The 27306-nt window shown below is 45.2% G+C and overlaps 2 protein-coding genes across 8 annotated transcripts in view; one reads left to right on the top strand and one right to left on the bottom strand.

Moving 5' to 3' along the window:
• Nucleotides 1–5311: 5311 nt before the first annotated feature.
• Nucleotides 5312–17731, bottom strand: NTAQ1 (N-terminal glutamine amidase 1). 6 transcript variants are annotated; one of them, XM_052788115.1, is made up of 8 exons: nucleotides 17539–17731; nucleotides 16988–17087; nucleotides 16354–16404; nucleotides 14505–14600; nucleotides 14161–14309; nucleotides 13706–13830; nucleotides 11849–11929; nucleotides 5312–5610 (listed from the first exon to the last, which is right to left on the bottom strand). In XM_052788115.1, the coding sequence occupies exons 1-7, from the start codon at nucleotides 17610–17612 to the stop codon at nucleotides 11853–11855; spliced, it is 672 nt and encodes a 223-aa protein (XP_052644075.1). In that variant the 5' UTR covers nucleotides 17613–17731; the 3' UTR covers nucleotides 5312–5610; nucleotides 11849–11852. The 6 variants fall into 6 exon arrangements, with proteins under 6 accessions (XP_052644075.1, XP_052644076.1, XP_052644081.1 ...); XM_052788116.1 differs by having other exon boundaries at nucleotides 11849–11897; XM_052788121.1 differs by lacking the exons at nucleotides 11849–11929; nucleotides 17539–17731 and adding an exon at nucleotides 17235–17341.
• A 456-nt stretch (nucleotides 17732–18187) lies between these two features.
• The window catches only part of ATAD2 (ATPase family AAA domain containing 2), a 40738-nt gene continuing 31619 nt past the window's right edge, over nucleotides 18188–27306 (top strand). Inside the window, exons 1-4 of one of the 2 annotated variants that reach the window (XM_052787598.1) lie at nucleotides 18188–18559; nucleotides 24853–24995; nucleotides 25515–25564; nucleotides 26950–27103. In XM_052787598.1, coding sequence (XP_052643558.1) covers nucleotides 18338–18559; nucleotides 24853–24995; nucleotides 25515–25564; nucleotides 26950–27103 — 569 coding nt within the window. In that variant the 5' untranslated portion in view covers nucleotides 18188–18337. The remainder of the gene's footprint in view (nucleotides 18560–24852; nucleotides 24996–25514; nucleotides 25565–26949; nucleotides 27104–27306) is intronic. The other variant, XM_052787599.1, reaches the window with a different exon arrangement.

The following is a 27306-nucleotide window of genomic DNA, read 5'->3' as shown; positions in this document are numbered from 1 at the left end:
CATCTTCTTACTGTGTAGGCCGTTTAAAAAAAATAACATATAATGATTCCTGCCTTATTGCAGTGTTTGGGTTCCAGATATAGCCTTGCATGGGAAGGCTGGTATGACACTGAACCAGGCCAAATGAGCATTTCCTGCTTTTAAGTAATATAATGTCAGGAATCCAGCTTGTCAGAAACACCCTGCTCATCTTCCTCTGCACCAGCGCCAGACACTCAAAATGAGCTTCAGGTGAATAATGTCACTTCACTCGGACTTTGTGAGTGACAGTTCACAGCTCAGGTCCTTTGAATGCTTATTTTTATTGCTATAAAATGAAGCTTGGTATGCCTCATGCCTAGGAAGTGGCTTAGCTCACTCAGAAACTCAGGGACTTGCCGGAGGCCTTAGATAGCTAAGAAAGATTTGTTTTAGCTGCCCTCAATATCCAAGGTATTTCCTACTGTAAGTATAAGGAAACACTGAGGATACTTAAGCAACCATATTTGTTTATCTTAGGTCAAACTGGAGAGATTTTCCAGAACCACTACTGCAGCTGCACTTAACTTGTTGAAAGGCTGCATTTGTATGGAGTGCTTTGCTTCTGACTCCACGATCACAAACAAAAACCTTCACCGAGAGCTGAGCTCCATGGGGAGGGGTGCACGCAGCTGCTGAGTAAACCTGAGAAGATGTCTCCAGACACTCACTCTCTGGGTATGCTTCATTAACCTTGGCCTCAACTGGGCCAACTCCTGCATAAGGAGGAAGCCAGAAGGGAGAAGAAAATGACCAGCACTTCCTCCCTCAAATTTCTTAGTTAATTACCTGAAGAGAGACAGACACCCAGACGGGTTTCATCTCGAGAGGAGATGAGATTCTCCAAGCCTGCGAATCCAAAGTGTCATAGGAGGGTAACCCCACCAAACCTGGAGCTATCTGCTCAGCTGGGTGATGTGTGACATGATGTTCTGCAGGCCCTCCCCTCCAGCAGTGTGGCTCGTGCCAGTTGCAGGGCACAACCACCACCTGGGTCATGGACAGTGTCTTGGTAATGGTTCTGCAAGGCACCTCATGGGACGTAACTGTGACTACTGCAGGGACACGGTGGGATTTTCACACCTCCTTCCTATCCCCTGGTACAGCTTTCTCAGGTCATTCAGTCTACAACCCATGTTTGCTGAAAAGATGAGGGAAAAAACTACGAAAAATGAGAAAATTTGGACCAAAGTCATTCTAACAAAAGAAAAGCGGACCCCAGAGTTGGCCATTTTACAGGAGATGTTTGGAGAGGAACAGTGCTTCAGAGCACACACGAGGCTCTGGTTAGACAATGAGGGGGTGAGAAGAGGAGGCCACGCAGGTCAAAATGCCCTGACCGGAGCTCTCATCCTGGAATCTGATTCATACAAATGCACCCTGGTGCCTCCCTGCCTGCTTAATAGCACACATCAGACTGCATCCCAGGTTCATAAATTTAGCCTCTGAAGTCCATAAATTGATAGCGAAGCAATTAGTCCGATATTCTAAGGTGTCACACACCCATTTCTGTAGGGATTGTGAATGTTGAACAGATCCCCTAAAATTGGTAGGTGGCTTGATGATGCTGGCATATAGCCCTTGGTGCACAGGAAGGACTTGCACTGACATTAGCGACTCAGGCAGTCAAGGGCAATACGTAACCCATTAGCCACAACCTTGCAAGATACGGATCGCCTCTGTGCTGCTGTCAGAGTTATTATTTTTGAGCTGTAACAGCTACTGGCAGGGCCGAGCGTGCAGGAGAGCGCCTCTGGCCAAGCATCCCAACCCACACGTCCACCGAATGCTGACTGCTCTCTCTGCTGGCCAACTGAGAAATGGTATTTTCTCAAGACAGACTTGGTCATGTATTAAGTTTGCAAAAATGCACTGACCAAGAAAATGCGTGCCAGAAAAAACCAGCATTTTTTTTCTAAAGTCCCAAACAGGCAAATAAAAGAGGTTAGTTATCACATAAACTATATTCTTAACTAAAAAGCAGCAGCAAAGAAGAGAAGAAGGCAGGAGAGATGTGGGTGTCCTATCTCATGCTGCAGCTTACTGTATCAGTAGCCTGATGGAGGTGAGAGGAACTACCTGTGAGATAGGATGTCCCCCCATTATGAGTATAAGGCTATCAGGGTCTTGCCCTACGATGTCTAGAAGTAAAAGTGTTGGAGAATTTCCAGTGACCAACAGAATACAGAAGCTGGAAGACCGTGGGATTGTGAGTAACTAACTGACCTGAGGACAGGGAGGTTTCTCCTTGCTTTGTTCAATGCCCGACTCATGGGTGACCCAGTCCAAAAAGCCACCACTCAGGGGCTCTCAGCACATCAATACTGTAATAACTGGACAACAGAAAGACTTCATTGAGGGAAAGGACAAGGTAAAGAAGGCTGAAAGGGAATGGAAAGCTAAGCTGCACTAAGAAATCATTGTACAGAAAGTGAATAAGCAGCACATCTTTGTGCTGGACACATCGGTACATCGCCTGGACGCAGGGAAGATTAAAAGTTTCAAGGGCTATCGACAGCACAGAGTACAGGTGACCACATGCTGATCCTGCTGTGCCAGTGCACCCCAGCAAATCAGCCCTGCAGTGATGTCAAAGCTTTCATATTATTGCGTATCTCATAGTAGCATGAGCCCAGCTCCCCTGCATCAAGAAGCAAGGCCCTCCCTAGAGCACCACTTTGGTTGGGTGGGTGCACCCGAGGACCGAGTCGTGTTCTGCCGTATGGTGTACTCCATACATATGCATGCCCGTGGTATAAAGGTGGTTGAATCTTAGGTCTTTAAAACATCAGCGATCACAGAGCTGATAATTAGTGATGTCTGGCAGTGAAGTTGCCTCCCAGCCATCTGCTTTACAGTGGCAGTTCTTTGCTTGTACTTCTGACACGTGCTGCTACTGCAGGCACTCAGCAAAGTGGCTCTCAACAAACTTTGCTTTTCTGTCTGCAACTTAGTGTGGTGCTCAGTGAATAAACCACGCTGGTGGGGCCACCTCACGCATCAGACTGAGGTGACAGCATAAAGGTTAAATACAGCAAGTTCCCTGAAACAGTCAGGACAAGGGTTAATTGGAGAGAGAAAGCAGCAAAGAGGGGAGGGAATTCACTTAGTCCCTCTGATGGGACACCAGGGCTAATCGCCATTAGAAAAAGGGCTGGTCTCTGCTAATTATGGTGAAGCAAGTAGCTCCTCCTTGTATTTGGGGCCCTAAATGAGCACTTGGTGTATTCCTGAATTCTGTCTGATAGCACACCTTCTGAAATGGTGATGAAAATGCCACCGGGCTTGAAGGGCTACAGAGACAGCACCACAGTATCGACATCCTCAGCACTGAATGAAATCATTCTCTGGCTTTTACCTATCCCTCTGGAATGACAACTTTTTATAAGAGCTACGAAAAGATTGTTAATTATAGAAAAGCTATCATCACACACACCCAGCCTGCTACATTTAAAATTAAGCATCTGTTCAGAATGATTAGCGAGAAAAAGGACTGTGTCTTCACATTGATTTTTTTTAAAACTTGTGTATTCTGAATAATGGTTGTGACTGTTCTCCTTCTTAACAGCCTCAATCCTGAAGCTAGATTAAACCAGGCAAATTCTTGTGCCTGAGCCTCACTAAAGGGACTGTGTCACAGATTTTAGGCACCAGAAACCAGATGAGGATGGCAGCTCATACTTAAATCAAATGACATACTCAAGTAGGGAGGGATGAGAACCTAATGTTCTGCAACAATTTAAAGGGTCTGTTGAGCAATGCACAGGAACTCTGTGTGTATGCCATTAAACCACTTACTTGAAGGATAAAAAGTGCTTAACAGAACTCGTTCATCTAAAACGTGGATCTTTAAATTCTCAGTTCTGCTATTGTTTAACCTGGGCAGTGCACGCAACACCCTGGGCACAGGGTTAGCACCTATACAGAGTTGAGCAGGTGAATTTCTGCTGCTGTGTACATTCACAACCAGTCTTGACATCACTCAAAATTAGTAAGTAACAACATCTTCACTCATTCAAAGCATGTCTGCCACATCAGCGTCATGCAGAAAGAGCTGCCATTTCATCCAAACACCAATAAATCAGACCTTTTACATAGGTGTATCATTGAAGCTTTTATATTTTTCTGTACTTACAAGTAAAATGATCCCTTAATACTTAAAACCATTACTGTGCTTTTCCTCACCAAACTGAAGTCCATCACAAATGTTTATTGCAGTCTCAATCCCAGTAGGTTTCCAGGGCCTGACTGGATAAAGCCCTGAGCAGCCTGGTCTGACCTGATTTGAACAGGAGATTGGAGTAGAGACGGCCTGACCCTTCTAACCTGAATTATTCCACCAGTCTGTGATTCTATGATATGCTAGTATGTAAAGTAGAACAGGTCCAAAACCAGAGAATTAAATACCCCATCTTGGCCTATTTCTGTAATCCCATGTTGAGGGCACTCTTCTAAGACATGGGAGACTTTGCTCCAAACCCCCAATCAACATGATGGCTTTCCTGGGTTCCCCAGCAAGGATGCAGCTTGATATCACCTCTAAGGAAATTCAGCAGCAAGCGACCCTGTATGGGGGAGGCTTTCTCATTCCCTTCCCCCCAAACCATATGTTCCTGCTGATTTTCTTATACCAGCAGGAGCAGCTGTCTGACCTCATGGCAAGCCAGTTCAAGGAGCTAAGAGGCAGAACCCCCCCCCCCCCAGCATTACTTCTTTCTGTTGGTTTAGCTTCCTACCCTGGATTACCATGGGGCCAGACAAATGCCAAGTGCAAGCACATGGGGGCAGGTGAGAATGCACAGCCAGCCTAAGAAGTAAAAGCAACTGCATCTTCCAGCAACTGTCAGCACTCGAACAGTTTAACTGAAATGGCAGGCATTTAATTCTCCCCTTGTACAGCACAGAAACCTAGACACCTGGTTTTACATAGTGCTTGGGAGTTCAAGACTGTAATACTAAATCTATGTTCCCTTTGTGGGTCTGGCCTTCAGGCTTCTGCTAAATAAGCCTAACTGATAAAGTTAGTGACTAAACTGAGATGCACTATCTGTTTATGTAAGTGATACAAATTATAGCTTAAAGAAAATATACTGTATCTCACTTCTAAAATGTGGTGACATTTAACAATCTGAGCTACATTGTTCAGTATTTTATGCAGATATTTTTCCCAAAGCTGTTCTGACAGCATGTAAATGCTCTTTTCAATTTGGGCACAGTAGATGGAAAAGTAATATGCTTACGGTGGGATGTCTGCATTTGATTTGACATATTAAAAACCAAGTTCATTCTTACATAATCAAAATAAAAGTTTTTATTCAGTTCATGATATTTCTGATCAGGTATTCTATTTGCCCAAATACTTATTCCATGTACAGAAATGTAAACCATAAATACAATGTAAGAGCAGCAAACCAAACCACACCCACTCAAAACAGAAGCAGGGAGACCTTTGTTCACTTCACTGTCCTTCCAAGGAATAGCTGTAATCAGCCTGTCTGCCAAATCGATGCACAAAGTCTGGAAGGGGGAATACTGAGCCCCATCCCACTTTGGGATTCATACTGATGAATTCATCCAAGTTCATCTTGGAGTCTGAAAAAGGACCAGAAAAGGGAAATATTTAAGTTCCTGATGCAGCTTCTGTAGCACATGTATACATCTATCAAGAAAACGCCTGAAAAACCCTCTTTGATAGTTCAGTTCAAAATAGCAAAGAGTTCATAGCACACTTGCTGAGCAGCAGTCCAGCAAGATTCTGCAAATTGTATGGTACTACGAAAACATCTATTTCCAGTCTATGAAATGTTGCTTTTGCCCCGATCCCTCTCTCTGCCCATGGCAATAATCACTTCACTAGATCAGTAAGCATCCTTAGTCATTAGAAACCAGTATGCACAGGAAAGAGTACGATTTTTGCCTGCAACAGCAGCCTAGAAGGGTCAAGTAGTGTCAGAGAACTGGAGTGCGAATAACAACCAACAGAGAACTGCAATGCAACAGGTGCTTGTAGTCTTCCTGCATTCACACCAATATGATTACTCAAAAGCAGGGGAGATATTATTCCCCCATTAAGTTCTGAACCAAAGTCAACTGAGTCAACTTTTACACTGACTACAGAGGATCAAAGCAGCAGTCAGAATTGGAAGTTACTTAGTGTCTCTCAGAAGTGATCAGCCCCTGGGCAAACCTACCATTTGTTACTCCCCAGACTACAGTATTTGCTCTGTATTTGCTTTCCCTCCAGCCCTGAACTTTGTCCTTGCTGTACACCGGCTCACTGCAAGGCCAGAATATGCAGACCGGAGGAAATATCTGACGTAACCCAGCCCGTAGCCTAGAGGGATGCTCAGGCAAAGGGCACAAACCTTGGCTGGGGGAGAACACCTTTTTTTGAATCCTGAACCACCGAATATAGTCAGAGGGGGAAAAGGTTAACTGCCATAGTTTCAAGAGAAAAGCATGACTGCTCTCTGCCAGGAGTTTCACCTGCTCTGACTCCCGCAGGAGAGGGAGAAACCATTCTGTCCTGTTTGTGGATCCCAGTGAGCTCAGTGCAAAGTGCTGGTGCGCAGTTTTGGCTTTAGGTGCCTTATACATCCTTTCTCTGGAGCTGGCCTAGTACAAGCTTTGCTGACTCAGACCCATGCTGATCAGAGGTTTCCGATTCCTCAGCCTATTCAGCTCTGACTGCAAACATCCGTGGGCTTGTTGTTTTATGTTCTCACTGACGATATGCGCAAATAATCTTTTTAAATGCCCATTAAAAGAAAACTGGAAGAGAATGAGTTTAAAGAACAGAGTGGGAGAGCCATTGGATTTACTGTTATAGCTTTCCTGCTTTATTTAAGTATTTATTTTAACATGGATGATTCATGTGCACATTTAAGGATTAAGAACGAAACAAGAGTAGGCTCTAATGAATGGATTAGAAAATCCATAGGATGGAATTTGCTTCAGCTGCAAAAAGCTTGTGTAATTAGGCTTACCATTATGGACAGCGTAAGCGAGGAAGGGAAGACAATGTTCGGGAATCCCAGACCCAGGAGTCCCAGCCATAATCCAGCCCCTGAAGCCCTCTATTTGCACCACATCTACACTAAGACACAGCTTTGTGATTTGCCTAATCCCAGCTCTCACCACTTCCGAGGTGTGGCCCCAAACTCTTTTCTTGTTAACCTGTTTGGGCTCTGCACATTGAAAATCCTTATGTTCAGCCAAGCATCCTCCTACTGCTGAAGTGAGTCTGGCAGAACAGGGCCAACTTCTGCCTGACCATGTGGGGATTTAAAATAGCACAAGCCCAGCAATTTGCTGTTGTAGTGCAAGAACAATTAGTAGTGGATAACGGCTCTTGCTTGCTGGTAGACTGGTAAGCCTGTTTTCCAATTCCCAACTTGTCTTTTCCTCCCAGATACTTTTGTTTTAAAATTAATGTGATTCTTCATATAGTTTAAGATTTGAAAGATAAATAATCCCCTGCTTTATGTGCACTGAGCATAGCAGAATAATTTCATAAAACTGTTCTGTGAATGGTAAAGAAGCCCAAAGGGGATTGTTCCAGTACAGTTACAAACACAGCTGCTGTTGTTAGAAACTTGGAAGTTGCTGTCACAATGTCTGGAGGAAGTGAAATATTCTCTTGAATTCAGAAGGATTGTGGCAGAGCATAGCACAGTCCATCAGAGAAGCTTAATGAAATGAAAAATTGTTCTAACAAAGCAAACAAGAACATTCCTGTGAAGAGCGGATAGTCTAAGAACCCGTCAGCAGATGGCACTGAAGCAGTATGAGAGCTATCCATAGGAAAAAACATAGTGAGACCTTTCCTGTTTTATTCAATTGAGGAGGTTAACAGTCTCTCTATGCCACTCTTCTTACTCAGGTGCTGTATCTGAATGCCATGCATGTTATGTTAGACCTTGCAGCTTTAGGAGACAGCTCTGCAAAAATGCATGAGAACACCACAAAGTTCTTTTTCTGAAGCAGATGAAGAGTACCAAACAGCAGAATTTACAAGAGAGACATCTGGATGCTACAGTTGGCAAAGAGAGAGGATTTATCCACAAAAGCAAGGAGGAGCATGCTTTATATAATATTTATACAAGGTCAAGAGCAGCAGAATTAATTTTTTTAAAATTTACATTACACTTGTAGTCCTCCTCAGGTGTTGTGGCTATTATACTAGCTTGCATTTGTGCATGCTCAGAGCTAACCTTCCTCTTTGACCAAACCCACTTTGTTGCACACACACACTCTCAATGAGACCTAGCTGGTGCATTCTGGGATTCTTGCATAATTTTATTTTTTTAATCAAGTCTGACACTTTTGCCACGAGCAGGGACGAAATAAAAGGCCACGCGCTATCAGATGGCATTGTTAGCCATGATACTTGTGGCTTCTGCCAGCAGTAGTTAGAAAGCAATGTTTCAGCCAAGCCTCAGCTTGGCTCGCAGACCTTGGACTGACTCTGCATAATGACAGCTGCCCAAGGGCTGCTGGAGGTGAGCAAGTCTGAAACAAAGCCTCCAAGATCAGCTCTGCTGCTGCCTAACTTTGGGGGCACCTAAAATACTTAGAATGATGGGCTCTTCAGAGACTTGCGTAGGTGTTTACAGCTCTCTTCAGATCCCCCTCCCTTGCCTCAGCAGGGAGAGAAGTGTTGTTGCAGGCAGAGTCAAAAAGGCCGTTACCACACTCAGCTGGAGGGTGCTGTCCCCATAGCTGAGACTTAACTGACTGTGCAAACCATCCTAGTCCATCTGGGTGTAAAACAAAGCTGGTCACCTTAAACTATCTTTCCCAGAAAGAGGTGTAATTTCAATAAGCCACTCGCAGAATTTAAATACTTCTATCCTTAGATGTACTTTTATTGGCTCTACCCCGACTTGATTCTTTACTTCCACAAAAGCTCATGAAGTAAGGACCTAACTTGACAGACTAGAGTTTTATTCTCACATGAGAGGAGCAGAAGTTGCCGTGAAGTGCGTATGAGCTACTTGTATCTGTATCAGTGCTTCTTTTTTGCTTTCACTAGGATCCTACCACCATCTCAGAAACGAGATACAGAAAGAAACTGCAGACATCTGCCTGGCCTCTGTCTAGGAGCTCGCCTGTTACATAGATGTGTCATACACAGTGCCTCCAGAATTTCTCAGCTGGTCTACTCATGCTCTTCAAAACAAAAAAAACAAACAAGTAAAACCCCATCATTTATGACTACCAGGGATTTTAATAATAATACAAAGAACCAAAAAGCCTTTACAAATCAATCCTGCCAGTATGCTACCAAACACCTAGGGAAAACTGAAATTCAAACCAATGCTTTTCAGTGTTAGAGCTGATGCTAACAGTTGTATATAAGCCATAAGACCATCTGTTCTGAGTAATTTTGAAATGCACTGTGCAAGCTGTGATTCTTACACAGGCTTGTAGTAGGGAGAGCTGATCTCATCAGGACTCAAACTAAGCAGAATCAGACCTCATTAATTTGTGGAGAGAAGACTTAAAAGAAAACCTCAGCCTGGGCTTGCCAGCCCCAGAATGATGAATCTGTGTCCCAAATTGTATCTTCTTAATTTTTATTATTTGAACCTCACCCCTGTCTTCCTTCAATGGGAGGCCACTGGCAACCAGGTAGGACCAGGGGAATCTGCTGCAGCTCAGGTATGCTTATTCCAACAGAGCTGCTTTGAGGATAGGGCTGGGTGAGAAAGCACCATGCACCCAGTTAGGTTAGCCAGCTTCTCTTGGCATGCACGGCAGCAGAGCAGAACAGAGGCCAGAGCAATGCCAATAAGAAACATAGGGGCCTAGCTCTGGGAAACGGCTAGAGCAGGCCAGTTGCAAAAGGCTAACCCTTAGCACGTGAGTTCTGATGAGATATTGAGGAGCCTGAGGTTTTTTTGTTTAGTTGGTTGGTTTGGGATTGTTTGTTTTTTAAAAAAAATAATGCTATGGTTCTTTTAAAAAAAAAAAAATCACCTAGTTCCAGCTTCAATTTTTTTAAGCATGGACTGGAATTTATGACTCAAGATAAGCTTATTTTAGAAGGTTTATTTTGCAACCCCATGAGCAGCACAAATACAGTTTAAGAATTATTCCTTTTGAGTTAGTAGTAGGAAAAAAAAAAAAAAGCTTAATTGGTTACTGACAGAGATTCCTCGATTCAATTCCAAAAGGAATTTCATGGTCATTAAACATTTCCTGGTATACTTCATAAAAAAGGATCACTGCCCAGTATCCTGTCCTAGCTCCACATTGGGAAATTACATTGTCCTACCAATGGTCCTATTTAGCTTACATCTGACTTCGATACTACAGAATTTCCTTTTCCAAAGTGCTATATTCAGGCTTAACAGCTCCTCTGCTCTGGAAGAGGCAATATTTTAGTACCAAGAGCAAACATTCTTGTCTTTTTAAGTTTACTAAAAGCTTTAAAACCAAGTGGAATAAGAAGAGCAGTGTATATAAATATAACTAATATGCTTTAACACATAGCAAATTGTATCGATACAATAGTACTGGAGTGCCGATTATCTTTAAATACCAAGAGTTCATGGGCACATTTCTTTTTAACAGCACAATGCTCATACATTAAAAAGAAAGACTGACACATTTTTATTGTATTTTTTCAGTCTTCAAACATTTGTTTAACATCAAAGAAGACATACAGCAAAGACAATTAATATAAAATCCTTGTATGATTTTGTAATCATCTTCTCAAGAACTTAGGAATTTGGCTACTCTAAAAGACAGCAAAAGAATAACAATTATTATTATTATAACAATAATGCTCTGATCTAAATGTGCCTCAAATAAATTGATACTAAAATAATATGTGGTCAGTTCTGCCAGCCATTACATTGCAGTCACCTCCAACATGAAATACGTAAGCAATTTAATCTTATGCAAACACAAATTAACATGGAAAGCAGAGCACTCTATCTAAGTGAAACGGCAGGGAGAAAACAGTTATCTGCAATGGAATTTGGCATGGACTTGAACATTAATACCCTAGGCTCTTTTATGATAACAAAAGGTCTGCCACCCAGTTTTCCATCAAGTTTAAAATAAGGTGCTTTTATGCCTGATAAAACTGTGCTGAGACATTACTTTACTGGTCTCTAGAAGAGAACTGCCAGTTCCACTTGTTGACAGCAATGCTTTCTAAACCTGTATGTTGGCCTGCAGGACATGTGCTCACCTACAGAACTGCATCACTGAAGCACAGCACTTAGATTCAGCTAAAAGTTAAAGCACATGCTTGTTTCACTACAGTTAAACCCAGACTCCTCACTGACTTACAGCACTGTGTACATTGAAGCACACATCATTATATCTCAAGTGAATACAGGGAAGACAAAAAAGTAAAGCTGGAGAAACTGGTACTGAAGGAAAGACAACTTGAACTAGACATCCTAGATCTGATACAATCTATTCCTGTTCTGACCCAGATCTTGAAGATACCTAGTGAATGACCTTCCACCTTCAGTGGGTGCAGGGTAACCAGTTTATTTGATCCGCAACATTCAGCCAACTGACCAGGAGACCAGAGCACATCAGCACAAAGCTGGAATACTGTGTCCAGTTTGGAGCTCCTCAGTATAAAAAAAAAACAACAAAAAAACCCCAACAAAAAAAAAACCACAACCAAAAAAAAAAACCAAACCCAAACCCCAAAACACTGACATACTGGAGTGAGCCCAGAAGAGGAACATGAAGTTGTTTGGGGCAAGAGAACATGATATTCAAGGAGAGGCTGAGAGAACTGGGCTTGTTCAGTCTTAAACAGACAAGACGAAGGGGAGACCTTTCTGCTGTCTACACCTACCTGATCAGAGGACAGAAAGAAGATGGAACCAGAGCCTTCTTGGAGGAGCCTGACAACAGGACAAGAAGCAAAAAAAGCAAGCTGGAACATGGAAAATTCTGGTTACATACTAGGATTTTTTTATTTTTTATTTTTACCATGACGGTGGTCAAATATTGGAACAGATTGCCTAGAAAGGTGGTGGAATCTCCATCCCTGGAGGTGTTCAAGACTAGACTGGACAGAGCCCTAAGGAACCCCTGTTTTGAGCAGGTGTTGGACTGGATGACCTATGGATGTTTCTTTCAGCATGGCAAGGTACAGAGCAAAGAAATAAAGCATAAGAGGAATTAAGATCTACGTATCTTTCACTAACTACCAACATCACAGAGACAATCTGGAGGTTGGTTGAGACCATGTGGCTGCTGCTCGTCAGTAAGTTAAAGCTTGGCCAAGCAAGACAGGTAAGGGGAGAGTTACAGGGTTTGCAGCTATGGAGTCATTCACTGTAGTTGGAGGTACATGTACACATCTGCAACTGAGTCATTCTGTAACTTACTATCCACAAGTAATGTTTTCTACTCTTTTGAGTAGAATTTTTTCACCTTCCTGGTCTGGCCTGATCTATATTCCTCACACTTTCATTAGCTCTCAACTACCAGAACAATAAGGTTTCCACAGGCAAAAAGTCCTTAGCTCCTAGCGGGCTCCAGCTAACAGTGAACCGTGAATTGCAGCTCGGGCATTCTCCACTCACTACACTACCTTTGCATAAAGCTTTATTGGAGATAAGGACCAAGACATACAATTTAAGATGCTTCATAACCTGGATTGTCTAGAAAACACCTAAAGCTTCACAATGAAGACCACATCTGTGCTCCTGCCCACATTCATAATTCATTTCTACTCTAGTGTGAAACACCAAGCTTCCTTAGAAGCCAAAGCAGAGATTGAGAATTAACTTCCCAGAAACTTAAACCCACAATAAACTTGGACCTAAACACACAACATGTTTCTTTGACCCCGCCTTCTCCAACGTAAATACATAGCAGTACTGCCTTATTAAAAAAGCAACAAAACCAAACATGCGGAGCAATAACATGAAAACTCTTTCAAAGCAAGACTTCACCACACTTTTCTCCATCTGGGAAGAAAATGAAAGAACAAACAAACACATGGTGAATGTTAGCCAGCTTGCCAAGCACATGATTAGAATAAGCTGAAATGCTGTGTGATAAGAGTGGTTTAAGCGGTTCTACAGAATAGAAGAGATGGCAAGTCTTTACTTCTCTGCTTGGCCCAGAGGCTATTACCTAGTCGATCACTTAAAGAGGCTTAAAGGCTTGGGGAAAAATTTGCTGACTTGCCAGTTTGCCTTAAAGTGCCCTCGGGTCCATTCACCTGGTAGAAAAACCTCAAACATCTCGTGCAGGCAAACCCAGCACACTGAGCAGAGCCTGAAAACTTCCTCCTGTCAAAATAACCTGCTCTGGCAGGATGGGACCTGCCAGCTGAAGTGTGGTATAATCAGTGTGTTAAAAATTCACTTTTGTGGCCCTAAGCAAATTATTTGGCCTCTTTGCTTCAGTTCCCTGCCGTAACGAGAGAACAGTATTACTTACCTCTCGATCTCTGCTCAGTTTATGAAGATCGGTAATTAATGTTTGATAACGGTAAATGCCAGGAGGCATGCTAGACTTTACATGTTCAGAAAAGGAAGTGCCAAATGCTTCATAGTCCTATTTTTTTCCCATATGAAATAATAAACTAGCTGAATGTAATTCCAGACATGTTATGGAAGCATATTTATTTCTTGTGTGCATCTTGGACTATGTCATTCAACACTCTAAGCAGGAAAAAGGAGCTCCAGCAGCTTACCTGCAGTTTCAATGCAAGGGTATGAAGGGGGAGGTTTCTGCCATTTCCCATTTGCATCCTTCATATGAGATCTGTCTGAAGCAAACGTCTTCAAGTACAAATCTGCTCGAATCATTCTGATTTTCCTAAATAATAATGCAAAATTGTATCAAAAGATGCGTGTATACAATACTGCATTAGTTACTTAGAACAAGAGCCCCTTCCTCCCATCAAGGAGTATTAATTTCATTAAATACAAAAATCAGCAATATCATGCCAAGCAGTTAACTGGTTAACAAGAAACTACAGTAGGAAAGAAAAGGGCTTTTTATGACTAAGGTAAAGAGCTTTAGAAAAATAATGCAGTGTGTTTATTTTACTGGTGTATAGCAAAAAAATTCTGTCACTATGCATCGACAAAGAGAACTTCGATTTCATGAAATAACTTTCATGGTCTTTATCTTCTGCATCGTCACCTGTGAAATTCTGGACGAAGGCTGTCATCCAACCTAAAGGCCTCCACACTGTACACGTCAAAAGGACATGGAAACGGCAACACTGTGTCAAGATCATAAATGAAGTTCTGCTTCCCACTGGAAACATGAAGTAGAATAACATGGTAGTCCTGGGAAGAAGGGTAATTGCCATTAGTTAAACAGCTGTTAATGAGAAACTGGCAAAGGGAGGGGAAAAAAAAACATGCTTCCTAAATGCAGAAGCTACAGATCCCTTTCTCTAAATCCTGCTTTTCTGGCCTTCAAGAGGTTAAGCCTGTAACATTTTTGGCACCAGGAGAGAGATTTCCTAATGCCTGTCTCACCCACTGTGCTTTTGAAGAAACCTTGATGATCTCCCCATTCCTTTGCAGCCTCCTTTCATTTAAGCTTGGACAGCTAAACTGAAGTGTACGCTGCTCCTAAGAAAACAGCAAATCTCTTTCATATCCCACACCATACCACAAAAGTTTAGTGGGGTAAGCATTTTTGGCTTAGACCCAGTCCTAAATAAAAGCTCACAACAATATATGATGATAGGTTAACATCAAAATTATCTAGTAATCTTTTTTAATAAGAGATGTTGTACCTGTTGCAGTAACATGGTCTGTGAATTTGAGTGCCGAGTGTTTAGCTGCCAGAAGCAGCTGAAAAAACAGCATGCAACTGAAAAAGCAGCGAATGGCTCAGATCAAGAGTATCATAAGAGTCAGACAAATTCTTGTAGCAGCTTTTGAAGCTTCGAAAAAACGCCTGTGGGTACTGTATCACACTTTTTCAAGCTAACTATTTTGTCTTGACACTTAGGTTCTAAGGTGCAGTTTTATTTCTTAACATGTAAGAAACATAGGTGTGGTGGAGGTTTGCAGAAATTAGAGTTACTTACGTTAGGTGCCAGGTACGTACACTGCTCTTTTCCAAAATTAAATTGAAGGTAGCTGCTAACAGCTTACTAAAGCTTACATTAAATCCACTCACAAAAAAGTTTCAAGCACTGTCTTTTGACACTTTCAATATTAAACGAAACCGCAAAGGGACTGGAATGAAAAAGATCTTGGGCAAGCTATTTTGCCAGACCAATATACACATACAACTCCATGCCACAATATTTAGAAGAATCTGTTACAGAGGATTAGAAAAACTAACTACAAGCTTTACATATCCTACGATCCACTGAAACATCAAAGGAAAAACACTTTTCAATCCATGAATTTTTATGAGAAATCCACGTTCTATGGTGGCCTTTCCTGACTCTCCTATTTCTTTTTAGATCATAACACTTGGACCTCTTTTTAAACTAAACCTTTTTTGTACTATAAATACAATGGTATTCTGGGAGTGAATGAATGATTCAGAAATCACAGAACTTCAGAAGTCTGCAGATTAATTTGCAGAATTTCAGAAACAGAAATAAGAGGTTTTTCCATGCCAGATAACTGAAAGAACTCTGTAACGATACATATTTGAAAGGAATTCTGTAGTGGCAATTAATGAACTACATTCATTGATCAAATGACACTCCAAAGCGGCCATTTATGGGCCTGTTTAATTGCTGACACCTGAATATGTATAATGTTTATATTTTTCTACCCTCTGTCAGGCCTACATGGATATTTTTATCCATCTACTTCTTACAAGTACAGACATCTACTTAAAATTCAACAAAGCTGGTAGCCTCAACAATATCCAGATAATAATTTTCACAAATCTGTTATGTACTCTTACCAACGTTAAGGTTTGTCACCTGTAGATTTTACTGGCTGTCTTGCTGTTAATTTACTACAAATGGTAAAAGGGAGCACCAGCTTTAGGCTCTTCATAAATCTGTTGTAAAATAGTAAATAGTACTACAAAACTACAGAATGGCTGAGGTTGGAAGGGACGTCTGCAGGTCACCTGGTCCAAACCCTCTGCTCAAGCAGGGACACCTAGGGCCAACTGATCAGGACTGTGTCCAGACAGCTTCTAAATATCTCCAAGGATGGAGACTCCACAACCTTCCTGGGCAACCTGCTCCAGTGCTCCATCACCCTCACAGTAAAAAAGTGTTTATGTTCAGATGGAACAGTTTGTTACCGTAAAGATGGCTGACACTACCCGTGTCTGATCCTGCAGCTATCAACTACAGAAGCATGCACTTGAAATTACTGAGAGAGAGAGAACAGAATGCTTTACCCAGACAACAGGCTCATCTCCATGTCCTGATTTCTGCTTCCAGAGTGGAATCTGAAAGTTTTAAGTGAATAAATCTTAAGTGAATAAAACCTTTCAGGCTAATACGGATTAATTTCAGGTTAACTGGTTAGTTCTTTGCTAACTTATCCACTTCATCAGCTTACATCCGTGTGGCAGTCAGAAAATTTTCTCTAGCTTCTATCTTTCAGGAGCATGAAGTTGGAGATACTACTCCAGACCACATAATATAGTCAGTCTCCTAAACTGACAGATTACAGGGAAGAATTACCCCCACAGCTCACAGGGACGTTGTGCCTCTTCCCATGGTCCTCAATGCACCAGATAACTAAAAGATCTCACCTGGTGTGGTTTGCACGCCTCTGAGCCAAAGCGAGCTACAAGAGGGTTTTGGATCATGTCTCACCTACGTCAGTCTGTGGCCTAAAGGCCTGGGACCACATCCCACAGCTCATGGATAGCTGTGTTGGACTGTGGTTAAGAGGCCTGGGCCCATGTCTCACCTATGCTGGGCTGTGGTCTAAAGGCCTGGGACCATGTCTCACCTACCCGGGGCTGCGGTCTGAAGGCCCGAACCTCTCCACAGCTGCATTCAGATCCCATCTCATTGACTCACCATCCTGCTATCGTTGGATATGAAAACCGCATAAAATTCTTCTAAAGGGTATTGATGCTGACTCCTGATGTAGTCACAAAGCTTCCAAACATTTTCTTCGCTGTAAAACACAAGAACTGATTATTTCCCCCCCCCCGCCTCCCCAACTTCATTTCCAGAGAACAGAAGCCAGCCGAGAGGCGATGCCTGCTGGGAAGCCGCCCAGCGTGAGCTCCGTTTGCGGCCGGAGCCTCTCCGGGTCACGCACCTGTTTAAGACCGGCCTCCGAGCCCAGGCGCAGGCTGACACCGCGCCCGATCACCGCTAACGGCTCTCGCTGACCCAGCGCCTCACGGCGGCGGCGGGGGGCGGCCGCCTCACGGCGGGGGGAAAGGGGGAGAGGGGGCGGCCGCCTCACGGCGGGGGGAAAGGGGGAAAGGGGGCGGTCGCCTCACGGCGGGGGGGAAAGGGGGAGAGGGGGCGGCCGCCTCACGGCGGGGGGGGGAAGGTGTCGGCCGCCTCACGGCTCCCGCCTGCCCCGCACACCGTCCCCGTCCCCCGGCGGCCCTTACCAGTAGCAGCTGGTGTAGGCGCAGGCGGGGCGGGGCGGCACCGCCGCTTCGTAGGCGGCCGCCGGCCGCGCCATGGCCGGCCTCGGCGGGGGGGTGAGGGCGGCGCAGGAAGTGCTGGGCGCGGCGGGAGCCGCCGGCTGCGCCTTCCCCGAGGAAACGCGGCCGCGCGGCGGGACCGCCACCCCGGCTCGCCTCAGGCGCTTTACCCGGGAACCGCCGCGAGTAGCGTGCCGGGGGTGGGGGAAGCGCGGCGGACTGGCGGGCGGGAGGGGGGGGAGGGAGGGCGAGGAGCCGCCGCCGCGCCGCCGCCACCGCCGCCGCGCGGGAGAGCGGCTCCTTTAAACGAGGTTCCCGGCAAGCGCGGAGGCCCCGCCCCCTGCCGGCGGGAAGCGGCGGCAGGGGGCGGGCACAGCGCACGCCGCCGAGCCAATCCCGCGCCGGCAAGGCAAACTGCTCCAACTTTTACGCGCCAAGAATCTTGAACGGCCCTAGCGCGGCGCGTATCCCTCCGCCGCCCGGGCCGGGACTAGCTGCCGGAGGGAAAAGTGGCGGCGGGGCGAGCGCGGGCGGGGCGGAGGGCGCGCCGCCGGCCCGCTGCGAGGGCGGGCGGCGGGGGAGCCGCCGGGGCCCTCGGGGCAGGCGGAAGGAAGGAAGGAAGGACGGCAGGAAGGCGGCGAGGCGCAGGGATCCGGCGGGAGGGCGGCGACCGAGCGGTGCGCGGGCTGCAGCGGCGGCAGGAGCTGGTGCGGGTCCGGCGCGTCCCCCAGTCGCCGCCGCCGCCGCCCCAGAGCGCTCCGCCATGGTGGTCTTGCGGAGCGGCGCCGCCCGCCCGCCCGAGCCGGCGGCCCATGACGGCCGCAGCCGCCGCCGCCCCCCCTTCGACCTCATGGACTCCAGCTCCGAGTTCATCTCTTTGGAGTCCCCCTCGCTCAGCAGCCGCCGCATCTGGACGCGCTCCGGGGCCGCCTCGGCCGCTGCCAGGGCCGCGGGACACAGGGGAAGCGGGATGGCCGATGAGGCCGTGAGTACTGGGCGGGGCGGGGGGGTTTAAACCCCGGCTCCGCGGGGAGACGGGCCTCGGCCCGGCGGGGCGGGCGCTGGGCTGTGGGGCCGGGCCGGGGCGAAGCCCGGTGGCTGCGCGGCGGGGGAAGCTGTCGCCGGGGGCTGCTGGTGCCGGCCGGGAGCCTTCGGGAGCTGCTGGGGAGGGGGCGGGGGAGCGAGCGGGGAAAGCCGAGCCCCCGCGCAGAAGCACCGGAGAGCGGTGTCACGTGGAGGAGAAAAGGGGCGGGGGGGGAAGAGTATTTGGGGTAAGCGCCTACAGCTGCGGTCGGTTGCGTTGTCGCGTGTGAAGAAGCAGGCGGGGTCGCCGGCCGGGTCCCCCCAGCCCCGCCACCCGTTTCTGGTCACCCTGCGGCTAACGGGGGGCTCGGCACAACCTCTGGTCCGGGGGACCGGTGACAGACAGTCCCCGGGTCGCCTGCAGCCCTGTGAATGTAAACTTTCTATGTCGCCGTATGGTTTGGGGTGTTATCTGTATTTCCCCTTCCCCACTTATTTTGATTAAATTTGTTACCTAAAAAGCTATCTTAAAAAGATGTTAGAGGCTGCTTTGCTTTTGTGGTGGGTAGACCCTGGCTGAACTCCAGGTGCCCACCAAAGCCACTTTATTGCTCCCCCTCCTCAGCTGGACAGGGGAGTGAAAATATAACAAAGGGCTCGTTGAGATAAGGACAGGAGAGATCACTTGCCAATTACTGTCACAGGCAAAACAGACTCAATTTGGGGAAAATTAACTCAATTTATTGCCAATCAACCAGGGTAGGGTAATGAGAAATAAAACCAAATCTCAGAACACCTTCCCTCCACCCCTCCCTTCTTCCCAGGCACAACTTCACTCCTGGATTCTCTACCTGCCCCCCGCAGCAGCGCAGGGGGACGGGGAATGGGGTTTACGGTCAGTTCATCACACTCTATTTCTGCTGCTTCATCCTCCTCAGGGGCAGGACTTGTCACACTCTTCCCCTGCTCCAGTGTGGGGTCCCTCCCACAGGAGACAGTCCTCCATGAACTTCTCCAACGTGGGTCCTTCCCACGAGCTGCAGTTCTTCATGAACTGCTCCAGCATGGGTCCCTTCCATGGGGTGCAGTCCTTCAGGAGCACACTGGTCCAGCGTGGGTCCCCCACGGGGTCACAAGTCCTGCCAGAAAACCTGCTCCCTGGGCTCCTCTCTCCATGGGGCCACAGGTCCTGCCAGAAGCCTGCTCCGGCGTGGGGTCCTCCCCAGGCTGCAGGTGGATATCGGCTCCACCGTGGACCTCCCTGGGCTGCAGGGGGACAGCCTGCCTCACCATGGTCTTCCCCACGGGCTGCAGGGGAATCTCTGCTCCGGCGCCTGGAGCATCTCCTCCCCTTCCTTCTTCACTGACCTGGGGGTCTGTAGGGTTGTTTCTCTTACATGTTCTCACTCCTCCCTCCGGCTGCCGTTTCTGTCTGTCCTGCAACTTTTTTTTCCTTCTTAAAAATGTTATCACAGAGGTGTTACCACTATCGCTGATTGGCTCGGCCTTGGCCGGTGGCGGGTCCGTCTTGGAGCTGGCTGGTATTGGCTCTGTCGGACACAGGAAGCTTCCAGCAGCTTCTTACTGAAGCCACCCCTGTAACCCCCCCTGCTACCAAAACCTTGCCACACAAAGCCAATACAGCTTTAATTGTGGTAATGCTCACAGAGAGAGCGCTCACTGTTTTGATGAGAAGAATGCATCAAAAACAGCGCTCGGCATAAAACGTATGTGACCTATGACTACGTTCTAGCTGGCCTGAAGTGCCTGTGAAATACTCCTTTGTCAAGCGTATATAGGTGCTACTGTAGATGCCTTAAAAACAAAGCTCTGTTTAGAAATCACGACTAATTTGTACTTAATTAAAGCACTTAAGTCTGTAACCTAAAATGGTGAAAACTTTAAACTTTTTATAATTTTAATCTACTTTAGTAGAAAAGAGACAACTTGCATGATTATAAAGGGTGTTAAGTGGTCTGCCCTATCTGCATCTCAGTGTTGCTTCTTTAATAACTGAACCATTTCACTTTAAGAAGTTCATTGTTTTTAATGTAGCCTTCAAAAGCTAAAGTTCTTCTCTGCTCTTTCCAAGTCAGGCTCCTCTCTGCAGGGTGTCCCGCATTTCCGTGACAAATAAAGGCAGATCAGATCCAACTCTGAAGTGGTCTGCTCTTCAGGGGAGCCCTGCCTTCGAGTGATGCTTGTAGTGGGCTCTGTTTCCTTCTAGCAGAACTCTTTCAGGATTTTCAGTTGCATGGGTTAATTTTTTTTTTTTTTTCATTCTTTTCAAAACTACTGAACTAAGAAGGAAGAAATCCTTGGGGGGTGGGGGTGGGGGTGGTGTTGTGTTTGTTTGTTTTTAGTTTGCAAACAGTCATGGAATCTGCTTAAAGATCACTGCTTTGCTTTTGCAGTCTACACTAGAAATGGTTGTCAGAGGCTACAGGGAATTCAGCTGCCTGTTGCACCTGAGGGAAGGCTGTGCAAAGTTAGGCAGATAAAACAGCTGGCACGTGTTCTCAGTGTGGAGAACAGGAATGAGGAAGCTAAATGTAAAATTTCACTTGACACCAAAGCAGAATCATCATTATGAAGTTGGCTGTAAGGTTCCTTTTTGGTTTGGTTTCTTTATTTTTTTTTTTTTTTTCCTCCTTTTTCCAGGCCTTTCTCATGCTTTGAGGCATGGAGTCGTTCTTTCCTCTTTTGCAGGATGGCTGGGCTCTGCTGGAGTGTTGTAACTGCAGAGACAATGCAGAAGTGCCCTAGATGACAGAGATGATGGCGCTGGTGCTAGCTGCGTGTTCAAGTCCTCATGCCTCTTTCCTAACTCGTTGATGTGCAAGGACTTGGTGGTGGCAGCAGCTTTTGCAGTTTTTCTGGTATCAGCAAGCGGTTTGTCTCTAGTTATTCAGGTTATTTTATCCACAGAGACTAAGGAGCATGCAGCAGAAAGTCGTAAGGTAAACCAGCATCTGATGGGTTTATCCTCTTCCAAGTTTCCAGTCCCAAGGAATTCCATGGCAGATCCAAAGTGGCTACTGTCCCTTTGGAAGCTGTGTATCTGCAGGTCTGTAACCCTGGTGTAATCCCCCAAGCTGAACAAGGTTGTTGTCTTGTGATGTGTATTTGAGGGTATGGTGCTCTTGAGTGCCCTTTTTGTCGGGGCAGAGTGGAAACTGGCACTTTTCCAGGCTAAGCCTTCATGAGTTGTCTGTGTAGGAACCTCAGCATCAGAGCTCATGGCCTTGTTTCCTAAGCACAATTATCTGTTCTGATAGTACTTCAACATAAGAGTTACTTCCTCAGAGATATCAGGTAGCTAAACACAGTTTTTCTAAAAAGACTTTTTAGAAACAATTGGAGTTACTTCCTCAGAGATACCAGGTAGCTAAACACATTTTTTCTAAAAAGACTTTTTAGAAACAATTGCTAATCACTTCCTATAGCATGAGAAAAGTAACAAAATACAAAATGCTTTCACAATTTGAAATACTTCACAGAAAGATCTCCCAGGTCGCTATACTGGCTTTTTTCTAACATCTGTGCTGACATTCTCAAAGTGTTTGTTCTTCTTTCAGTCTGGGATTTGGCCCAGAGATTTGTGAAGTACATTATTGCAGTCATCTTTTAACTGATACGGCAAACCTTAAGATTTCTCCCAAGGAATATTTACTTCTAGATCAATGAAGTAGAATTAGCCAAAGCGACAGTTATAATTCGTGTATCTTGGAGTTTAAGCAAGCTAAATGTTCCAGAGTTGCTCCCAACTTTGGCGTCTAATTTCACAAGTGATGATGTATTTAGAAATAAAGCCTGTTACTTAAAAAGTTGTCCTTATTTGAAAGTGCTGTATGTTCAGAATAGCTGAATGTGGTAGCTGTATGAACAGTACAAATGACCTGATCCTTCTTCCCTTTCCGGCTGATCAGGATGAAAACCCATTAGCGGGAAAATACATGCGCACGCACGTGCACACACACGTGCACACACGCACGCGTATATGTAACATTGATCCCTGTATTGTTTGGTGTTGGGCCCCCGGTTTGCTGGTATCGAGCCCCCACGTGTGCACTCACACACACGCACGTGTGTACTATGTATATCCCTCTGTAACCGTCCTCAGATGCTCAGTCAGACCAGTAACTGGCCCCGGATGGGCTGGTCTCCCAGTTACCTCATGCGCAGATGGATGGGTCCCTGGCCCGGACCTATGGCCTCTCCAGTAGCTGTCGCCCAGCCCAGCACTTGGGTGAGACCCCCCTGGTCTCTCCCGTATCTGGCCCAGACTCGTGGCCTTTCCAGTACCTGGTTCCCAAAACTTACGCTACTTGCCAGCTGCTCTGGCTCGGTGTCTGTCGGCGATGGCGCAGGCCCTGAGGAGGTGCGGCCCCTTCTCCTGTCATTGGCGCTCGGACCTCTGTGCCTCGGGACACGGACAGAAACGCCGTTAAATAAATAAGAAGCCAGGACAGGCTGTGGTGACGGGGGTCCCGCCGTGAGTCCTCTTCTAGGTGGAGGCCCTCGCTCGGTCTGTTAGGTGACCCCCCAGGCCTCTCCTGCCCCCGGGGGGGTCCCTCACCCTGGAGTGAGGCCTCCGGCTGACCGATGGCCTCGGCAGGAGTGGGGCCGGGCTGCTCCCCCAGCGCTGTGTTACCGGGGTGCCTCTGCCCACCGGTGCTTCCCCGCTGCCTTTTGTTGATGCAGATTAACCTTTAATCATGTAACCTAACATTAGAGGTAGTTCCCAGGCATGCCTGTAGATTTTGTAGGACGATGCATAAGCCATAGTCGTACCAGCGGTAGGAATACTATGAGTACGTTTGCAGGTGAGAGAACGTCATTATTTCTTGGTCTAGGGTTTTTTTTTTTCTAGTTGTCTCAGTGACAAATGCTGAAAGTATTGGTTGAAGTCTATATACTCCTGTGTGTGAGTGTGCACAAAAACCTGCCTTCTTCGAATAAACCTAGGGGTCTGTCAAATTAAAAATAAGTTGAAAGGCTTTCTGTTACGATTTTGTTCTTAAACCTTTGAGAGGAAAAATGTTAAAGGTGACTCTGACAGACCAGACTGCCTCTCGTTAAGCTTTAGGTCTTGTTATAGCCATCTATCCTGGATCCAAGAAACAGAAAATGTCTTTAGGAGTTTAATCCCCGATGCGTCAATTCAAAAGCCAGCTATGCGGAGCATCTCATGAGGCCTGGCTTCACCAGCCCGGAGGACAGCAGGAAGGGAGGTGCTCTTTAAAACGAGCGGCAAAGGAAAGGTGATTGAAATCCTCCTTGTCAAAAGGCCTGTCTTATCATGAGAAGTTGTCAGGGGAACATTGGGGATGGCTTGTTCAAGGTTGTCTGAAGAGAAGACCGTCGGACAGTTATTGCCCAGCTCTGTGGCTCAGGGCTGACCCTTCAGCAGTGGGTGGCCACAGCTCTCACTGCATGGCCCTGCAAGGGCCTTGCATGTGCATCATTGCCCTCCTGCAGCGACCTTCTTCACGCTTCTGTCATCATCTCTGTCAGCTGCTAATAGAAGTATGTCTTGGTAAAGTTAGTGTCAAGAAGTAGAAGAATCTGGTTTTTTTCTGCCCTTTTCAGTGCAAGTTTTAGTTTGGCGTACTCTTAATGAAACTTTGGGTCGTAAACTGAACAAGCCCCCTCTCATGGTCATCACAGCTTTCCTCATATAGTAAAAGTGAATAGTACTCATCCTTCTTGCAGAAATACCAATGTGAACAAGATCAACAGCCATAAGAAAAGTGCATCTTTAGTTCCCTTTGGTTTCCTGTGGATAAATGCCGTCCTACTGAAGGAAATCTTTTAATGTCCCTCTGAATGCGGTTATAAATGGAACAGAGATAGGAGAAAAACTCTCCTAACTAGATTTTAATCCCAGGACACGCAAGGTCAAGCTTGACTGCTCTTCTGAACCAGTTCTGAAATAAAAGGGTTTGGGTTTTTTTCATGAAACACTAAGTTTATATGAAAGGCTTTGCCGCCATAATTTTTTCAAAGGATATTAAGCTCAAGTTGTCCACGAGAAAAGCATGGCAGAGGGGAGCTTTAGCTTTGAAAGCTGTTTTTTTTTCCAGAGAGCTATTTTCTTGGTGCGGAAGTGGTTCAAGGCTTACCTGCCGTTAGTTGCACCACTATCAAGTCAGGAGAGTTAAAGAATAAACTCACCTAAATGAGACAGAATTTCCTTCTTAGCTCAACATACATGGTTCAGATAAATATGTTCTTATTTCCTTCTTTTCCTAGGAATTTTCCTCTGGCAAAATTGAATGTTTCAATGGACACTGTTTAAGATCAATGAGAAAAAACATGCCGCCCTGTTCAGACTCTAGCTTTGGCAAAAGCATGGAAATATTAAGTGAAAATGTCAATCAAAGACACTTTACGAGGTATTGTATTTCTAGGTGTTCGATCTCTGCTCAATTTATAGAATGAAAAGGAAAAGTGAAAGCATGCACAATGAGTCACGTCATGATAAATCTACAGCTAAAAATCTGCAGGGGAATAAGATTGTGTTAGTGTCAGTGCCAGTATCTTAGAACTAGAATCACTCTTCACTGTAGAAGTCTTCCGTTTGTATAAAAAACGTGCATCTTTTCCCAACTCCTTTGAGATCTCTCCTCCACTTTGGTTACTGAGATATTACTTGCCCTACTGAGACTTCAAGATTAGCAGGTTAGGAAACGTCTGTCCTTAAAGAACTGTGTGCATATGGTACACAGCAGACTTGGGATCTGAATACTCCTTGTGGTCCCCAGGCGTTTCTTTGCATGACGTGGAGCACTGCATTATAAACTTAGTGAAGTTCCCCAGTCTTGAGGGAGAACTATACAATGCGATATGATATGATATAATACTTCTATACAATAATTCTTTCCTCCTTTCCTCTGCCCTCTTTCTTAATGTAGGCAGTTGGCAAAGCCAAAATCAGACCAAAAAAAAGAGGAATATAAAGAAGGTAAGTAGTGATAATTCCTTAGGATTCCTTTTTAGCCTGGTTTCTGAGAAAGATTGCATTTGCTCACTCTGTCTATTTAACTTGGCCCCCAAAAATTCTGAATTTGTCAGCCAAAATCAGCTGAAGTTGTGAGAATAGATATCTCAAAGATAGTGAATTTCCTATGAGTTTTATGAAGAGAAGTAGGTGCAAATAGAAAGATATGCTATTAATTCTTTTCAGGCTTGGGGAGAACGCAGTGTGAATTCCAGCCTGCTCTTAGGCACTAGAGAATCTGTCCTTAGCTTGGGTTTCTTCATGACATGGATTTTCTGGAGTCTGCAGGACACAAATTAACTGAAAATCATTCTTGCAAATAGGAGGGAATATTGCAGTATAGTAATATATATGACTTAAAAAGTAATTCAGTCATGAGATGCACAAACCCACTGATGTGGGGAAGGTGTCACTGAAGTTCTGCGATTTACCTTGGAACTAAATTGCCGTGCTGAGTACACAAGCGGAGTTGGTGTGGTGAGGCCACTTGCTGGCAGCTGGGAAAATCTGTTAGCTCCAGGCAGTGTTCTGCCAGCCATGGGCTGAATGCAGGAGGGGGCCTGAAATGCACTTTGTGTGTAGTAATTAAAATTCTAATTGCACAATGTAAATTGTTATTTACTCAGCTCAAATTTAGTTTTATAGTTGGTGATGATGAGATCAAATCATAGCTGTGTTTATACTAACGCGGTGATGTATCTACTACTTTCTCACTGACCTCTCAACTGGTTTAATGATAGTGCAAGTAACGAACCCGTGGCAAAGGATGCTGTGTGGTAAATACTGGGCAGATCTTTTTTTAAAGCAAGCAAGCATTTGAGTTCTTTCATATTTGGGAGTTTATCTTGAGGCATTTCTTCTCTTCTAGAGCTTTTGTGTCATGATGCAGAAAATGAAAGTGATGCATGCTTAAACAGCGTACTAAAAACATGCATCTTAAGAAGAGACATCCCACATAAACAATTTTTTAAAACAACTGTTAGATACAATTTTACACGAATGGAGTAAAAACACCTTAGAGAGAGGTATTTTCTGTTTTCACTTTTCCAGAAAGAAGTAACTGGAATAAACTTGCCTCCTGCATGAAACAAAAGTTGCATGTTTGTTTTCATCAGATTGGCTTTCCAGTCTATTAAAAAGTTGCTATACAAGTCATGCTTTTAAGTAGGTATTTTAAACATAAGTAATTTAAATTGAATGCTGTGGTCATGACAGTAACTTCTAATTCAGTATTTAAAGAAAAAATCAATCCACTGAAGATTTTTTTTACATTTTACTACAGCAATAGAGAAATAAAGGGAATAACATATTTTCTGTCTCAAAATATTTTATATATTAATGCATTTTAGTCACCAGAACACTGAAAACCAGAGCTGATGCAAAAGCTGCAGAACAAGTCCATGAAGAAAATGGGGATTTGGAGGTCCGCCGAAGCTGCAGACTTCGACAAAGTCATTATACCACTACAAATCAATCTGTTTTGTTTGACAAACTTATAACAAAGTAAGTGGCTTTTTTTCATCACCTTGCAAACCTACTAAAATGAGTCTTATTAGCAAGTCTCTGTGCTATGGCATAACATTGGCTAGGGACTTTCTCCTTCTTTTGACAACAGAAAAAGGTATTGTTATTCCTTGCAGCAAGAGCTAAATGTATTCAGAGGTTAGGCTGGGACTTCCCTACGTTACCCTATGTATATGATGTGT

The sequence above is a fragment of the Harpia harpyja genome, chromosome 5 (assembly GCF_026419915.1).
Source record: "Harpia harpyja isolate bHarHar1 chromosome 5, bHarHar1 primary haplotype, whole genome shotgun sequence".
Lineage (NCBI taxonomy): Eukaryota > Metazoa > Chordata > Aves > Accipitriformes > Accipitridae > Harpia > Harpia harpyja.
This window is presented reverse-complemented; position numbering and strand designations above follow the sequence as displayed.

Coding starts and splice junctions, on each gene's coding strand:
- NTAQ1 (XM_052788115.1), bottom strand. CDS start 17,612: ATGGCGCGGCCGGCGGCCGCCTACGAAGCGGCGGTGCCGCCCCGCCCC. Junction 14,310..14,504: donor TTTCTTCAAAAGCACAGTGG/GTGAGACAGGCA, acceptor CCTTCTTCCCAG/GACTACCATGTTATTCTACT. Junction 13,831..14,160: donor CTTCGTCCAGAATTTCACAG/GTGACGATGCAG, acceptor ATTATTATTTAG/GAAAATCAGAATGATTCGAG.